At 45.2% G+C, this 18252-nt stretch overlaps 1 protein-coding gene and 1 long non-coding RNA gene across 25 annotated transcripts in view; one reads left to right on the forward strand and one right to left on the reverse strand.

The window, feature by feature from the left end:
- Positions 1–993: 993 nt before the first annotated feature.
- Positions 994–3254, reverse strand: LOC146429933 (uncharacterized). Its single transcript, XR_014855502.1, has 3 exons — positions 2892–3254; positions 1976–2081; positions 994–1865 (listed from the first exon to the last, which is right to left on the reverse strand). It is a non-coding gene; the product is annotated as an uncharacterized LOC146429933 (long non-coding RNA).
- Positions 3255–3268: 14 nt separating this feature from the next.
- The window catches only part of DNM1 (dynamin 1), a 66080-nt gene continuing 51096 nt past the window's right edge, over positions 3269–18252 (forward strand). For all 24 annotated transcript variants that reach the window (XR_014855491.1, XR_014855496.1, XR_014855492.1 and 21 more), the window contains exon 1: positions 3269–3577. Coding sequence is in view for 16 of the 24 variants with exons in the window: in XM_085077114.1 (XP_084933240.1) it covers positions 3417–3577 (161 nt within the window). In the remaining 8 variants the exon portion in view is untranslated. The remainder of the gene's footprint in view (positions 3578–18252) is intronic.

Here is an 18252-nt window from a genome sequence, read left to right on the forward strand (position 1 = left end):
CCTCTTTGTTTCCACTGAGGGCTAGATGTGTTATTTTTGCAAGGGCAAGGAACGAAGGACAGAATCCAGCTCTCAAACGTCTATTTCTAATTATGCTAACTAAACTGGGAGTTCTATTTGCATGAGGTGACAAAATCAGCATACACAACTGTCGCTATGTTGATAGCCATACATAGAAACACACATATGCTTAGCCACATGCATTTTTAGGGATTCATGTTAAAGTACATTCAGAAATATTTATAGCAGCTTGGGGGGTGGGAGGGGGAATCTTTCATTCCCCTTGTTTTTCTTTGCTCACATCTTCCGTTTTTCTGTCAAGGTTCAAAGAAATAGATTTTTCCTATTCATTCCAGTTTATAAAATCCCCCCTTTTTTTTTAATTTTTTATTTCACTGATACTTCAGGTTTCCAGTATTTCCCGTGAAAGATGATCACATAGTTGTTTTTTCTTGCTCTGTCTGCTACATGCTGCTGTGTAAGTCACAGGCAGGAGGTATTACAGAATCAAAAGGTATGTTTGCTGAGAACATCCTTACAACTGAGTTTGTGGCAGGAGAGAAAATGGAAGGCTGTAGGAGCGATTCCGAGTGGCTGCAGTTCGCTTTTTCATCAACGGGAGGTGTAGGTTTGTAAAGCTTGAAAATCTAAGCCTCGATTACTCGGCTGCTCGAGCTGAGTCTCTCTGGGCTGAGCAGTTGCAGTTGCTGCAGAAACGTTCAGAGTTCACACTGTTAATGAGTTGTTTAGGGTGACGCTGCAGGAGAACACTGGAGCTGATTTGCTTACAAACATCTCTGCAGGACAGAGAAGCTGGAGCACATTCTGTGCATCTTTCAGCTTTACACTAATATCGATCCAAGTAAAGTTTGCCAATATTTCTGCACGTTTTCCCATTTCTACCATTCCTTTTATTCCTTTCTTGTGTACCTGGAGCACCCTATTAGCTCATATTACCCCTCCTGTTCAATTTTGCCCTTTAAGACCTCCCAAGAACTAAGTATGAATTTCACAGAAAAATAAAACTAGATAACATAGGAAAGAATACCAGCAAAGAAATTATGCATGAGCCTTTGTACTGTACCAGCTCCTTAACTGACAACATAAACCCTATTTTTCCCCTCAGTCTTCAACATCAGCTGTTCACATACTGTACTTTCAATAGTCTTTCACAAATGTTTCTCAAATGGATTAGTTTCATTTTAGCTTTTCCAAAAGAATAGTATAACCTGAATGTTTATTTCTAGAACTGACTCACCCAGAACAAAATACCTACACAGAGTACATGGGGACAAAGCTAAGGAATCAACCTATGAGTGAAACTCAGACCCCAAGACTCCACAGGCTGCAACTAAACCAGACACAAGCACTTCTCCACAATTCAGCAGGGACTGATGGCTCTGAACTAAGCCTAATTAAAACTCCCAGGCTCACAGATGTGGGGAGAAGCCCCAGGTGAGGCTGGTCACAGCCACAGAGAGTTTTTAGTACAGCTGGTAAATTGTGCGAGGTTATTGCAAACTTTATTGCAGTTGGTGAACTTCTGGTTACAGCAAGCTCTGGGAAAAGTACAGCTTTCTTCTTATGGCTCCTCAAATAAAGCTTCAAAGATCCTCATGGCCTAAAGTTCCCTGAGCTTCAGCTCTGATCCAGGAAGGAAGGTGACATCATTATTTGAGCCTTTGATACTCTTCACTGTTCTTTTTGTGGTGACCTCTTACAAGGAGCAACTATCTACAGTGGGTTTTTCTCCAGATTCCTTCAATATAAATTATCAGAATGGCTGCGTGGATGCTCAAAGGCTTTTGTCCACAGTCCATATTGAGTTTCTTAAGCTTGTTCCTTGAGATTTACTGGGTAATTTGCTGAGAGGAAAAAATAGCATTGACAGCCCTCAAAACTGCCCACGTATGCCCTACAATGGTGTTACCCATACAGATGGAGCAGCTCCCTTCCCTTCCTTCAGTGTTCTTACCTGCACACTGGTGCTGTGTTAGAGCATGAGGCAAATTGACATGGTTGCTCCAGTTTCTCTGCATGTCCAGGTAGGTATTTTTGCATGGATTAAATTCAGAGGACACCTGTGAAATATTCATTACAATTATTATAACTAAAAAGCTGCCATTTGAAACAAAACAGACAGCTCAAAATCTGTTGCAGTTTTTTGTTATTCGTTTCCCCCACCACCCCCATCTCTCTCTGAGCTGTGAATAGGAGTCTTGGGTAGCACGAACTGAGAGGTGTTTGAAATGCAACATTCTCCATCCTTCTGAGTCATTGCTAGCCATCAGATGCTTTTTTGAACACTTGTTTTCATTGCTATACTTTGAAATCAAATATGGCCTCATGTTAAATTCTTATTAAAAACCCATCCCTTTTAAAAACCTAAAATCAAGCTGTTCCCTCTTTACTGCAGACAAGTAATCTTAAAAACAAAATCTGGGTGCATAAGATGAAGCACCTGTTTGTGTTTCTTTGAAACAAGCCTGGCAACAACATCTACTGTTTTACAGCTATAAACAGAAATGGATGCATTTTTCATTTGCGTTTGAATGAAGCAGCAGAATCATAGAATAGGCTGGGTTGGAAGGGACCTTAAAAAACATCTCATTCTACCTTTTTGCCACAGGCAGGGATACCTCATGCTACACCAGATTGCTCAGAGAGCGGTAGCGTTTTTGCAAACCTTCAGTTTAATCGTATCGAGTGTTTCTTGTATTCTGGAAATTTCACAAATGCTGTCTTCACACAAAGCCCTCCCATAACAGGTGCGTTCCAATTCCCAGGTGCTGTGACCAAACCATGGTGCGTTGACTGAACGGTGTGCCCATGAGGATCCCATTGTGAGGGTGTAGTAACCAAGCCATATGGGTCCTTCCACCAAATCTTACCTGCTCGCTGGCAGCGCTGCTCAGCTGGAGGCAGCGAACGCCACACGGACGGTGGCACCGTGCTGGTGGTACGCGCTCACAGACAGGTGTATCGTGACTGTCTGAGGGGCGGGCTCACCGCGCTGCACACCCACACCGCCTGGGCCACACAGGTGTATCAGCCCACCGCACACAGACATGGCCCCGCGCAGCCGCCAGGGCAGCCTGGTATGCTCTGATTTTGGGGAGCGAGCCCCATTCCCAGCTCTCTGGGCACACCAACGCCATCCTGGCCCCCTCAGCCCCTCACAGTCGCCGGACTACATCTCCCGGCATGCAGCGCGGCGCCGGCACCTTTAACGCCCCCTGGCGGCAGCGCGGGGGGCTCCACAGGCGCGGCGGGCGGGCTGAGGCGAGCGGAGCCCGGGCGGCGTCGAGCGGGGCGAGGGGTGCGGGCTGGAGCCGCTGCCCACCGGCCCCAGAGCCGGGGAGGGCTGCGGGAAGGGGTAGTGCGAGCTTGCCTGTGCGAGGAACCGCGCCGCAACCATGGGGAACCGCGGGATGGAGGATCTCATCCCGCTGGTCAACCGGCTGCAGGACGCGTTCGCCGCCATCGGGCAGAACGCCAACCTCGACCTGCCGCAGATCGCTGTGGTGGGGGGGCAGAGCGCCGGCAAGAGCTCCGTGTTGGAGAATTTCGTCGGGAGGTGAGCCGAGGGTGTCCCCGGGGGCGCGGGCAGAGCTGCCGCATGGCCAGCGCGGTGCGGGAGCAGCGCGGGCAGAGGCTCCGCACGGGCAGCGCGGTGGGGACAGAGCGCGGGCAGAGCCGCCTCACGGGCAGCGCGGTGCGGGCGCTCCGAGCGCGCTGCGGGGACAGCGCTCCGCTTGCAGCTGCTCGGCTCAGTGCGTGTGCGGAGCGCGGGCAGCGCTGCAGGACGCCCGGGTGCTGCGGTGCAGGGGCACGGGGAGGCGCGGGAGGGAGGGAGGGATGAAGGCAGAGCTCCCCGCCTGGGGGGATTCCGCAGCGGGGTCCCCGTCACTGCCGCACCTTGGCGGCCGGTGGGAGCCCCCCCTTGTCCTGGCTGTTACATAACGGAGGGGGCTGAGTGGCCGCAGGCAGCGGCCCCATCCATCCCCGGATCGGTGCGGGGCCGCGGGGCTCAGAGATGGATGTTGTCGCTGCGGGGGGGGTGAGGTGGAGGGTGTTTAAGTTTAATCTGCTCCGTCCCCCTCCCCCAGCCCAGGCTCGCTGTCCTCCATAGCGGATGCCATGTCAGGAGCTGCGGGGAGGCTATAGGAAGGACGGGGTTATAGCTCTCCTATATGCTCAAATCCCCGGGTGCTACCATTTTGTGACAGGCAATATACTGATGCCTTCCCTTCATGTGACCTTCGCATTCATCATCTGCAACTTGAGTAAATTGCAGACCGTGCTGCCTGGGTATCTGCTCCAGCACAGACACACAACACCTGGGGGGGTGGTGGTTCCTCAGCTTGTTCCTTGTTAATTAATTGTCTTAAGTTATATACGGGTTTTGGTTATCAAGGTGGTTTTTTATGCTAAAAGAGCACCCAGGTTCCTGGTGACTTGCCTTGAAAGCAGGGACTGCTGATACCTGGTCAGATGCTTGCGTGGGTTTTTCTCTTTCAGCAAACTGCATTTGTGACAACATCTATTGGATCTCGTTCCCCCACCCCCACTTTTTCTTTTAAGCTGTTTGCTGTTGGATGGCTTATAAAGCTTTTCCACTGTCAGAAGGGTCTGTGGTGTGGATTAACTGCTTGTTTAGCTGCAAGTAGCCCCAAATTCTGGACCTGTGCAAGGGTATCTTTGAGTAGTGAGTGCAGGATGTGTTGTGTATATTTGGAGGAAAGCATAAGGATTGTATCTGGTACAAAGAAAGCATAATCAAAATAAACATTTTTCTTCTTTGCTGTAGGTTCAAAGAGTTTTGAAAAAATAAAAATAAAAAAATTAGAGAGTTTAGGATCTTTTCTAGGTAACTTCCAAAGGTCCATGTAGTGTATCCCCCAGAGATGCTGGGATCATGCCAAAGGAAGGACATTGCAGAAACACTTTTTACTGAACCTCAGGTCCATAGTCCAGGATCCACTTGTTTGTCCATAGTCACAGAAAAAAATAAAATTCCTGCTGCCCAAGTGAAAAACTTGTCGGATTGTAGCTTTCTAAGAAGGGGAAAATGGATATTCTGAAATCTGTGAGCAAAATGGGTTCACCTGTTGGCTCTGCTGTTTTCCTGCTTTCTAAGTACTGGCAGTCAAACCTCATAAATCCTTTTTAGAGGATCTGTGCAGGCAGTGCTGCAGTGGTGTCGTAGATAACGTAGGGCTGCTGGGCCAGAGGAGGGTTTGTTGAAGGACAGTCTTGGGGTACACTGCCCCTCTCCTTTAGACCAACCACACAAGGGGATTTATTAATCCATGGTGCATCTCCACTGGCACCAATTTAGAACTGGGGATTTTATCTGCTTGGTGGAAAATATATTAAATAAATTGTTTTCTGTCTCTCCGATGACTTCTGTCACAGGAGAACTTGTGACCTCACTGTGTCCCATCAGCTGTCTCTCTAGCAGCAAGTTATAGTGCTGTGGCTTTTAGAAAATGAAATAATGAAGGGTCCCCTGAGCAGGAGCTGAGAGCTGTCTGTAGAAAAGCATTTAGAGGAAATAATTGGAGGGGAAATGGAAAATGTCAGTGTGAAGAGGTCTTTCTCCATTTGATACCCTTGAGTGCTGGCTAGTTTAGAGACTGGTAACTTGAGACCTATTACCACAGAATGTATGTGTATATGCTGCAAACCCCAATCCTGTTAAAATAGTGTTGGGGCCCTGCTGTAATGTATAGTCTCTTTTCTTTTTGTCTGGGTATTGGAAACCATGATAAGGAGCTATGGAAATAGTACCCAGAATAAGCAGGGCTCCTGAGTGTAATCGTGATAGGGGCTGTTTTCTTGTCTGAATAGGCATAAGAAGAAATTGTGTGTAGACCTACTGTGTACAAATACAATTATTGCTGTAGTGTGGACATGACATATGTCACTGCTTCAGCTTGATACCAGGATGGTGGTGCAGCTATTGCTCAGCAGCTGCTCGCTGCACAGTGAATGTGAGTGCTGATGAGTTTCTCTCTGAGTGGATGGAAATCTGTGCAAGAACAAATTCTGATGTAGCTGGTACTGGCTGATATGCGTGATGCAGGCACTTCAGCAGAGGGGCTAGAGGCCCTGCCAGGGCTGATTTCCCTGCTCCTTTCAAATTGTCATCCAGTCATGTTTCCCTAACAGGACAGCACACTTGCCCTCTGCCAGACCCGTGCTGTGGCTATGCAGGGCTTCAGTCCAGGGCTGCTGCAGGCACTTTGCGGTAGCACCAAGTCCCAGACGTGCTGGAAACCTCCAAGCAGGGAGGAATGACACTGCCTGAAATCAATGTTTAGTTACATGTCTTACCAAACAAATATTTTTTTTTTCCTCCTGAATGTGATGGCTTACTAGTTTCTGCTAATTGCTCTTTCAGTGACACTTACTCTGCTGTTAACAGATTATCCAACAGTGCAGAGCTTATATTTATAATACCAGATGTCAGCGTGGCTGCTCTGTGTGCTTTTGCTGCTGGAGTCTCAGCATGGTGACTTGGATACCGGCTGGTGGTGATAAAATCACTGAAGAAATGAGAGAAGCCATGTAGAAGCCAGACAGGTGACACATCTCTCCATAGACTGGTTTATCCTGGGCCCCAGAACTGGAAGGAAGGTTAATTGGGTGAGCTTCAGGCATTTCCTGTTGGTGTGGTTATAGGCTTGTAGGATAACTCGGGTTGGAAGGGATGTCAGGGATCATTTAGTCCATTCTTAAGGTGCTGTTACTTCTCTGCTGCCTCCATTTCTAAATGAAGAGGTCTTTTAGCAGGCACCTATATCAGCAAAATTGGTCTGATAAAAAGAACAAAGCATGTGGTATGTGCTAATTTGACTTGAGAGCCCAAATGACTGAGGAGGTTGTACGAGACAGCCCACAAAGCTGTTTGTATAATCATCCGTGTTCATACCACTCTTATTTTGCCATGTGAAAACAACAAATATGTTTTCTTTAAATCCTATGATCTCAGAGCACTGTTACACAGATCTTTGGATTTATGGGAGTATTACTGTTATCTGTGCTTAACAAACAGGAAAACTGAAAGCACTGGGCTGTGTTGAGCTGGTTCCCAAAATGTCTGTGCCTTGTGGTGGTGGTGTCTTATCCAAGGCAGGGTGCTGCTCAGCTCTAATAGGACAGCTGCATTGCTCTTCGTGGGGAAAACAAGGCACCTCTGACTTCTCCAGAACAGATGGTTTCAGGGGGCTGCTGAGGAGGCAGTGACTAAGGGCTGGGAACAGTGGGTGGATGGACTCGAATGGAGATGAAACCATCTTGTTTATGATAAAGGGACCTAAGCAGTGCCAAAGTTGTGGGATGTGAATCAGTGTTTTCTTGACCCCATACCTGATCTGGAGTCTGGTACCCCAAAAGCATCCTCTCCTGGGAGCTGTGCACCCAAAATAGGGGTACTTATTTAGCAGTCTGTCGCCAGGCTCTGATGGTATATGCTGAATTCCCTGATGTTTGTGTGTTGCCTAGAAAGAATCAGGAGACAGGTGTGGGCTAACCTCAGCCATGTTGGGCTAACCTTGCCTCTCCTTACACATTGAAATTTCCACGTGGGTAAAAGAGCAGGGAAAATGGTAGCACTGCAATGCCTGTGGCAGTGGAAAGGCTAAATACCCATTAGGCATAGCTGCAGTAATTACCTTGACTGAATCAGGCATAGGCCTGGCAGCAAGTGTGTCTTTGCCTTTCTATGTCCCATACTGGTAATGCAAAGCTAGATCCTGAAGCCACAGGGTTCAGTTTGGCTTCAGGTATAACTTTGAGGAGCAACTTAATACCTTCATAGCTTAACTTTCCCCAGCCATTTAGAGATAAATACTTATACCCTGGAGATATGATGAGGGAATGCCTTCCTTGATAACACGCACTTTGATTTGTTATGGAAAGCTTCCCCAGCAAAATACCTTCAGAGGCCAACAGCAAGTATTTAGGAACTGTCTGGAAGTGAAGGACTAAAGGGATGCATAGAGAGATCCAGATGCTTGGCCTGTTCCTGCAGGAAAACTGTTTTGTTGATGATCTTTGTACTTTTAAGTTGCTCAGGCTTCTGCTGCAGTATGTGCTTTGTGAGCGTGAGTGTCCAGGACTGAGTGTTTAAATCTTGTAAAATCATTTCAGTATTTCAGCAGCAGATTTAAATTTAAGAAGATGCATTTACAACATGTGCTTTGGCCACGTAAGAGGTTCTTAAGTGTGATTCTTCTAAATGTTTAAGGGTTCTTCTTTAAGATGTGTGCTGGCAGAGAGATGATTAAATGCAAATCATGGACCCTTAATTGTTGTATAATAAATAGATCCGTGAGCCAGTCAAATCATCTTGTGTATCTGCAGCTTAAATATGCAGGCATTGCTTGTGAACTGACTTATTTAGGGTTACAGTGGATGGTGCAAGAGTCAGGAGTAGGATTCTGCTGCGTAGAGAAATAAATCATGGTCAGATAAGTCCTTCAAATGGCAGCCGGTCTTTGATCTCCAGTGAAGAAAATACCTATTTTCCTCTTGGATTAATTGGGGAAGGAAGAAAATATGGATCATTGCGGGAAATGGGTAATGTGCTACAGCAGACCCCGAGATAAAATAATTTCACTTAAGAGAAATCTGTAGATCTCTGAGCAAACACTTGTGGAAGGAGGAATGCTAGAAGGAGATACATAATTAAGTTAAAACATAACATAACATAACATGGATGGCTGTGAGGGAAAAACCCGTGAATCTCAGTGTTTGTAGATTCAGCAGCAGTATCTGCCTGTGTTTGCTCTCTGTCGACTTGTTTTAATCCTATAGGGGTTGGCTCAAATAAATACAAGTCTAATATTTTTTCTACTTCCTGCAGCAGTTACATGTTCTCTGCAGCTCTCGCTGTCTGTATTCTTCAGCTTAACTCTTTAGTGATAATCTAGTGCTTCTGGTAACTGCCCACTAGCCTTAAATTCTCTAGGAAAAGAGATCCTTATGGCATGTCTCAGATCATTTCAGAATTTACCCAGGGAAAGGAAACCAGCTGTATCTCCAGTGGGGAAGCTGATGCTCAGTGTTGTGCAAGTTGGTGTTTGGACCTACTGGTGTGTGAAAATGACAGGTTGCCTTGTCATTGCTGGAATTCATCACCTGATAGCTGACAGGTCAGGGATGCTGCATTTCCTTGTGTGGACTCTTCCTTGTTAGCACAATAATCCTCAAATTTAGAGTCTAAGAACATCTTGAGTTTTGTTCAGTCATTACTGTACTTTGAGATAAGTAAATGTTGTGGAATTTTTTGTGTGTTTGCTCTATAAATGGTATGCTGTGATATAGGGCTGTAAAAAGGTTACAGAACCAGTGGGGAAAGGAGTCAGAAGTTCCCAAAAGTTAGACTGTCAGCTGCTACTGTTTTTCAAAACTTGATGTGCTTATCACACAGACAAAAAACCTAAATAAAACCAGGCAAAGCAAAGATGAACTACTGTTTTTAAAGGGTTCTGATTGTTTTCAGAAGCCATTCAATATCTATCTGGGATTGCCAAGCCAAGTCCTTGACCCTGACTTCTCCAGATGCTCAGAGCAGGCAGAACCCTGCTAGACTTAAATAGAAGGAGTGGGAGTCTGTCTGCAACACCTCCTATCTGAGGCAGCTTCTGAAAATGTTATTCTAAGGCAGGAAGTTAATCCCCTTCCTGATCTGGTGAATTCCCAAATGTCTCTACTTTGTACTTCAGGTTTGAGTCTGTCTGTACAAGTGTGAGTAAAAATTCTGAGTAAGGTTTTTCTTGGCATCTTTAAGATGGATCTTTTTGAGGACAAATGTAAGGAGTTGACAACTTAGCATAATTTAATCAAGGAAACAGGTCTTGCTGTGTTCTGGCTACTGGGGTGAAACTTACTGGACAGTGAATTTATTAGACAAGAGCAAACCCATGTGTGCTCCACCCATGTGAGCCAGTACTCAGATTTTTGTTTTGGGCAGTGCATTTGAGTGGCAAAATCAGAAGACTTAGTGAAGGGGTGGCAGGCAGTCATCTAGAAGCATATGGTGTTCAGCCTATGTGCTCAATGTAAAATTGGATTTGAGGTGGCGTCTGTGAAAGATTTACTGATAATATGCAGGGTAAACCTACTTCCTTGATATGCCACTAAAAAACACCCAAAAAACTTTGGGTGTAATACTTTTCCCTTCTTGGACTCACAGATCTGTAACCATATGAGTCAGAGTACTGCTAGTTGGGAGGAGAGATGAAATGAAATCTGGTCCAAAAAAAAAAAGGGAAATCTAGTCATGCATGGTGGGAAAACAGATTACTAGTGGGACAGTTTCTCATTCCACTTGAAATTTTCACTTCCTGGACTCAGACCTGGTTTTGCACATTCTGATAGAGAGTAGAAGCTCAAGGTTAAGGAATATTGTCTGATTACAGGCAAATGGGGGCATATTTAGCCTTGAGGTAGAATTCTGTTCTTTGCTCTGAAGCTAAATTCTTAGTGACTAATTTTTTATACATTTTTCTCCATCCTTGAAGGAGAAGCTGTTGGTGTCTCATGTCACGTAGGTGTATATCATTAATGGACTCTTGAAATGACACTGGAAAAGGTTAAGCACAAAGCAATAAACTGTTTTTCTTAATAATAAATGAAAACTGCAGTGATGGTGCCACGATGTCTGTCTCAGCCCTTGCAAAGGCCTGCCTTCTCTCTAGAAGTGTTGTACCAAGAACTGTAGCTCTTCATGCAGATTGGTTTGCTCAGTATCTTGGAGGTTACTTAGGTCTGCTCTGCAGAGGTTGAGTCTGGTGCATCTGCCTTTGGCTGCTGGCACAGATCAGGTGCAGGATTTGAGGAGTCAGGGTGTTCTTAGAAAGTGCTGGGAGATGAGAGGATGGCCTGGTAGTAGTTGAAGTTTTGAGCATGGTCTTTCAGGGCAGGGATGGGTGGCACAGTCCTACAGAGGAATGAGCCCAGGGTTTTGTCCCTAGGGACTGTTAGCACTTTGATGTTCTGGTCAGGTTTGGAGGTGGTCAGATTGCAAGCAGGACTGGTTCTAAAAAGCTGCAAAAAGTTATTTCTCTTAATTTGCATTTATCTGTGATCCTTCTAAAACACACATCATACCTATTTTGGGATGTCTTGATGGAGTTTAGTAATTCAAACTGGATGTGTTGCTCAGGATTGAATACTATAAAAACTGGGGTGGCTGCAAAGAGAAGGCTGAGAACATTCCAGTGTTTACTCAGGAGCAGGCAGGACTGCATCAAAACACTGTGGTGGGCAACTGAGCGCACAATTTAATGTTAGATATTAAAACAGTTATTCCAGGTGACTCGTTGATACTTTGTACTTAGGTCCAGCTTTGTTTTCAAACACCTATTACTGAATATTTTAATAACAGTTGAATATAAAGTGGCTCTGTAGTTTTCTTAAGCTGCCTTATATAGATGGGCAGACAGGACAATGAAGTTGCTGGCTTTTGCTTCCTTGGTGACCTTCAGGTTTGTCACAGCTCTGAGCCTGCTGCTGACTTGTAGTAGATAACTGCTTTGCTTTCCTTCAAGACACAGTGCAGGAAGAATGAGTCTTGAGTCTGAAATCTAACAGTGTCTCTGTTTTCTCCGGAGCATCTGACATGGCAAGTTTTGGCAGACCCAGCCATGACCAAATGGAAGTGAGATGGTCCCTGGTTAGTAGCTTCTTGCAATTCAGCATAACATGCTTTTGGAAGCTCCTTGGAAGCAGACGTTATGCAAGCTCCTCAAGCTGTGTCTTGCTGACTGGAAGCAAACTTGCCAGCTTCTGCCATTTTTCTGCAAGTCTTGTGACTTGTGTGGCTTTTCTTAGAGCCCTGGCCACAGCAATTGAGCGAACAGAAGAGCAGTGTAGCTTTTGTATTGAAAACAGCAATTTCTAACATGGAGGTTTGAGGGTATTTTTTTTTCTCTAAAAGATGCTGTTTCCCTAAGTGCTTCTGGAGACAAGTATAAAGAATCGCAAACCTTCTAAGACTTGCATTGTCATCTCCTCCCTTCCTAAAAATCAGGGCTTAGTCTCAAAATTATAAGCTCTGTGAAATACTTGTGTTGCAGTCGCAATGAACAATAAATGAGGTTTGGAATAAACCCAGTACCTCACTTGTGACAGAAATGGGAATTGAACTGGAGTCTCTGGGGCTGAAAATACTATTTTAATAATGTATTGCCTCAACAGTCTCCTTTAACTCTCCCTTTCCTGTTTCTTATGGCTTTAGGCTGCATTGTTGCAGCTGTGTGGAAGGGTGAAGAGTTAACACAACCATAATAGACATGGGAAGTGCTGGGCTCCTGTCTGACTGCTCCGACTGTTGTTTTGGGGCTGGGGAACACTCTTACTGCAAGAGTGGCCAGTGTAGTATATGAGATGCCTGAGAGAGGACGCAGCCAGTGTTAAACTAATACTGCTGTGGATTTTGGCTGCAGAGCCAGGCAGTGATGCTGTAACACTGTATAAAAGCTGATCATAAATTGCAGCTGTATTTCAGAGTAGTTTTTCAGCTGCATTCAGACCCTTTCTCGTAGTATCAATAGGCAGAAGTCTACAGAGATGCTGAGCAGTCGGTTCTCAACATCTGCAGATGTTTTCACAGCAGAGCTAACTTACCCTGGAGAGTACTAAGAGAAACTATAATTTCTCTTTTTTTTAAAAAAATTGAGAATGGAAATCCAGGGATGGGGGAGGCAGTACTGAATTTCTTACAACAAGGAAAGAAGTACCTAAAGGCAAAAATCTTGAAGTCTTTGTTCAGTGCCTCCTCTTTGTCTTCCTGCCACTCTTGCACATGTAAAGACAGAGTAAGTTACGTAGGATCTGGCTCAGGGCTCCGACAAATTAACAGGCTGTTTTAGCCCTGAGAGCGCTTCCTTATCCGAGTAGTTACAAACCTCTACAAATGGGGCTTATAATGACTGTCCATTTGCCACCTGCCTTCCAGCACAGGAACAATTCCCTGTCAGCAGGGGAATATATCTGATGACCTGTTAGTTCAGAATTAAACCAATAAACAACAGAGCTCTAACCCTCACAGGTTTTATGCTGATATTTAGCTTCACTGACTTGTTTATGATTTACTCTGAGCTTACACTGCTCTGGGTCAGAATGGGACCCCTTGATTCTAATACTTGTTAGGTTTTCTCTCTTTCTGGCTGCTGTGATCTCTTGTGTAATCTCTGGCTATTTCTTAAGCTGATTGTGCTTTTACTTTTAATAGAAGCTCCTCTATGAATAGCTGGGAATTGCCTGAGCATGGTGGTGGCCTTGAGAGGAGATCTGTCACAGTGGGGTTAAAGCTATGGGTAAGGAGGACGTTGGTACATTCCAAAATGCAGAATACCCTCAGGGATTGGTGCATGACATGTGTCACACTGCAGAGCTGATGCTGCAGCTCCAGCACTGAAACTCAGGTCACCTCTTCTATGCACGCAGCTCTCAGCAGAGATCCCAGCAATAAACTTCTCCCCTCTGGGCTGTGCTACTTTGATTTGTTCCTGTTCCTAAGAATTATTTTGCTTATGCCTGTTCATACAATGTGTTTGTTATCTCAGGCCTGCAAACTACCAGGCACCCCAAACTCATTTTGGAGAAAGAGGTCCATTTCCTGAATGAATTTCTATAGGCTATTGAAGGAATGATATTCAAAGAATGCTTACTGCAAAAGAATAAGTGAGGTATTGCATTGGTACTTATTTTGCCAGCTTCTGCTTGGACAAAGTTGAATTCACAATGGACACCTGGAGGGGCAAAAGCAGATGTCTTAGAAATCAGTGTATTGGTTTAAACAAGTGGAGTGCAGATACAAGGGGGAGAAATTTAGTTAATCCCTTTACTTATGGGAAATAAGGAAAGGAATGCAAGACCGTAAGACTGTGGTCTGTCCAAGTCACTACGCCACGATTTTGCAATGGATTTAGAATGCCCACTGATAAGACAACACCTGTTTTGATCTTTTTTTTTTTTGGTTGAATTTAAGTCCAGCCTTTTTGTCACCTCCCATGGTCACTTCCCAAATGACCAGAGCACAACGTTCTTTGTGACATGAGAAGTGTTGTTCCACTGGTTGGTCAAAACCACTTTGGCAGGCACATTTGAACCAGTCAGGAGCTCAGAAGCTCATCCCTTCTGGGACTATTGATCCAATTTTTGTTCTGGTATAGCCTGAAATGGAGGTGTCCTGTGTGGTTTTTAGAGTAGAGTTTAATGCTTCTGACTTTGCTGTGCTCAAGAGGTGTTTGCAATCAGTCTGCTGGGTGTTCTTCAAGGGCTTAAGAGGCAGTGCCTCTGCACCATGTTCCCAGCCAGGGTTGATGGTAATTATATCTGGAGCTGCAGAGGTGCAGTGCATAGCAAGGAGCCTGGCACTGTTCCTGCATACTTCTCCAGGCAGAGCAGAGATGTAAATTGGCATCTTCAGTTCCCTCTGCAGGACAACCATGTGCTGTGGGCAGTTTGGTCAGGATGCCTGAGTGCAGCTTAACTCTGTTTCCCCATGGAATTCTGTCCTTCCTGCCTGGCCTGTTGGAAGGGAAGCAGGCTACCTCCCTATCCACAACACATCTGCCTCTTACCACTGACCTGAGATAAGCTATCAGGGTACATGCATTCAGCTTTATAAACCCACCGCCAATGTGTGGCCACATCATGGCTTGTTGAGTTACCATCCTTCCTCATGCAGCTTCTGTTTGGGTTTCTATCTGTGGGCTCATCAAAGTGACTTTGCCTTTCCCAATGAACTCTTTCAGTTGTCTGTACCCTTTATGGTACTCAGGCTCTGGGCAGACTCTCTCCTTTTCTAGAACACAGTGCTGTCTGGGAGTGGAGGAAGTGTCATGCTGCAGTGATGAAATGTGCCTCCAGCTACGTTTGTTCTTCTCTTGGGTCTTGCAGCAAATACCAGGACTCCAGAGGTGGAATTTTGACAAGAAATCTAAGATTATACATAGCACAGATATTTGATATCTTTGAATTTGCAATTGTACCTGGTTTCCTTCTTTGAAGGAGAGAAGGACAAAAAGGGGGATAACCCCTTTTTTTATCCAGAGCCTCCATGTGATGAGCAGTGTGAGTATTAGTTACTGCTGCACAGTATAGTGGTGCCTCTGAACACAGGAGAGCCTTTACTGCTGGGCAGCCTTTAGTCTGGACTCAGCAGCAGCCTGGCTCCAGAGATTAAGACACTGGTGGTGGGAAATAGCAAGGTCAGCCTGCTGCTCTTCAGTCTTAGCATCCATTAATCCTAGGGTGTTATTGTGGCCATGCTTTCCCATCAGCCATTCCTGTCCCAGAGTTTTAGTGTACAGCTTGTCCTTTTGTTTTCTCACAGCTCAAGTTGCAGGTGCTGAGCAGGTCACGCTTTTCAAGGCTACAGCCCTTCTGTTATGGTAGAGCCAGGGGTTGTCGGTAGATTTGTTTGTGCCAAAGCAGAGCAGTGTTGCTGCAGTGTTATGACAGATCAGTGCGGCTTGAAAAAGAGACAAACAAAGATGCTGGGTCATGGGTTTACCTTTCTGGCCTTCAAAAAACCTTTTTCTTCACTACTGCTGTAGGAACTGGACTAATTTGATGCTCTGGGGTGTTGCTGCTGCCTGGTATTGTCTTCTTGGAGACTGTCTGGAAAATACAGGGAGATTCTGCAATTGCAGGGAGATTTTTGCCAGGGTATATATGCTTTTGAAGTAGCAAAATGAAAACTTGCTTTTATGCTGTGATGGTGAAAATTAAGCAAGGCAGACATAAAGGTCTGGTTTACAGTTTCTGGGGTGGAGAATACATCATGCAGTGCAATATTTCTGGTGTTACTTTTTTTTTCACGAGTGAAACCAGCCTTGTTTCCTTTCTCCTGGGATTGTAATTCTTGAACTCAAAACTGCATTTTCCACAAATGTGTAATCCTTACTGCCACATCCATTCAGGATACACCAGGCTGCTTATTCCCTTGAGTTCCTGATATTGTGGAATCAGTGCTGTATTATTCTTTACCTTGAATACCCCAAGGCAGCAAACAAAATCCAGGACTTTATTTTCTATTACTCAGAAGCTCCTAGAGGAAGCTGCACAGCAGCAGTGCTGCAATTTTCCGCTGTCTCCAGACTCTGCTTCCCCAGCTCTGCAGCCTGGAGTCAATGCGGCATTTGCTATAACGGGCAGTGACTTTTTGAGATCAGGCAATGCACTCTAGACTGTACCACTCCAAATAATTCTCTGCAGTAAAATGCAGAGCTCCAAACAAGAAAATACCTTCACCGTTTTTTACCAGCAGAAACACAGAGTAAATTGGCTCACAAGTGCACGTGAGGTGCTGGAGTGCTCTGTTTTGATTTCCCATCTGTGTTCTACGTCCTCACGTATTCTGGGCTAACCCATCTGCAGGAAAATAGCAGGGAGGGAGCTGGCAGATAACCCTCAAAATGGAGGAGGGGAAGAATATTCCCGATTAATTCTCTCACAGCAGAGATGAAGTGAAGCAAATGACATTTTGAATGAGACGATCAGGTTTGTATACTGGGAGCACCTCTTGATTCTCCTCCAAACTCTTGACCTATAGCTGTAGACACTTGCTTATAACCTCAGCAGCTTGGGGCTGATGCCCAGCAGTGAGGGATGCAGGAGTTGTGTGGACATCAAACTGATTTGTTTCTATGGAAACGGTAGATTTCACCATGTTTTAGGGAAGTAGGAGGGGAATTATCCCCCTGGGCCTGGTTCTGGCTCTCAGATTGGATTGGTTGCTGCACAGCAATTGTAGAGCAGCAGCCCATAAAGGGATTATCTATCATTCAGTGATCACAATTAGGGAGAGAAGCACGTGGCTCCAATCTGCTCCCATTTTGGGATTCCCAGGGTCACAGCCCTCCATGGCACTTAAAAACAAAGAGTTTAACTTTGGTTGCTCATAGACCCAAAAGAGGGCTGCATTACAGTGCAGGCAGCTGCACCCAGACTCCTCAGTTGTGATGGCTGAGGAGATGAACTGTGCTTGTACCTCACCACACCTTTTAGGCAAGAGCTGAAAACTATTTGAGGCTTCTACAAGGTCTGGAGGAAGCTGCAATCTTTCAGGCTGGTTTCAAGTGATGCTTGTTGATGAAATTATTGTATGTCCGATTTGTTGTACTACTCTCAGAAGGTCCCAGCACTTGAAGTGCTGTGTCTGGGGGTGATGATTTTGAGACCTTTTTTTCTGAAATGAAAGTTAATCTCATGAAACCACAGAAGGAATCAAAGCATGAATATACACCTCGAACAGATTCAAGTAAGTGTTGTTGCTAAACCCCATACTTTCCTAAAGGTCTGTAGAACTGAGTCTTTTCAAATGGGCCTGGTGCCCTTGTGTGAGATCCTAGTGCTGGTCCTTCAGAAGGAGTTAACCAACACCTGTGTATTTCAGGCTCTTAGGTCCTAAAGGCACTTGCCTATCCAGGCTCTAGCATCGACTGACTGGAAGAGCTTGAATTTCTAGATAGAAAGTAGACAGACCATGGAAAACTGACAGAAAGGGTAATGCCCACATGTGTTTTTTCATAAGGTATTCCCTTGTTTCCTACAAATGTAGGACAGGACCTGTATAACTGTCTCTAATGGAGAGAAAATTCTGTTTGCTCAGCTTCTGTCTCCCCTTACTTTATATAGGGACTTCCTATATTCCATGTTATGTAAACTGAGTTAGGAATGAAGGGCAGCTTCTAGCAAAAATTCTTGCTTTATGATTTGTAGTGCAGCCAGTGAGTCAATTGGATGGGATAATCCTGGTTATGGATTTGCAGGGATGCATCAGAAGAATGCAGCAATATCTCTGCCTTACTTTCAGGTCATCTAAAAATATATATATAGACCTTGAAAGTCAGGCTGGATCCTGCTGTAAGGTCTACCAAGCATAAAGCTGGGGTGTGCTGGCTTCTTTGGAATTACTGTAGACATACAGCAGTCGAAATGCCTGGGGCAAACTTCTGGCTATGCCAGTTTAGTCTGCAGGATGGCAGGCCCCCAGGCCATTGATGAAAAGTGTAAGAATGCCTGTGACTTCCTTGGAAGTGTCTTGCCCTGTGGAAGCAGGGCAGCGGCAAAGGGCTCTGTAGTTGTGCATCTGATTGACTGGTGCACAGCAGCTCCAGCACAGCCGTGACTTGGCATGATGCACACAGCTGTCTTCCAGATTTTGATGTATCCTGAAGTTAGCGGAGTGTGAAACAGAAAAATCAGCCCACAGGATTCAAATGAAAA

The sequence above is a fragment of the Lichenostomus cassidix genome, chromosome 17 (genome assembly GCF_008360975.1).
Source record: "Lichenostomus cassidix isolate B80296 chromosome 17, HeHo_3.0, whole genome shotgun sequence".
Classification (NCBI taxonomy): domain Eukaryota; kingdom Metazoa; phylum Chordata; class Aves; order Passeriformes; family Meliphagidae; genus Lichenostomus; species Lichenostomus cassidix.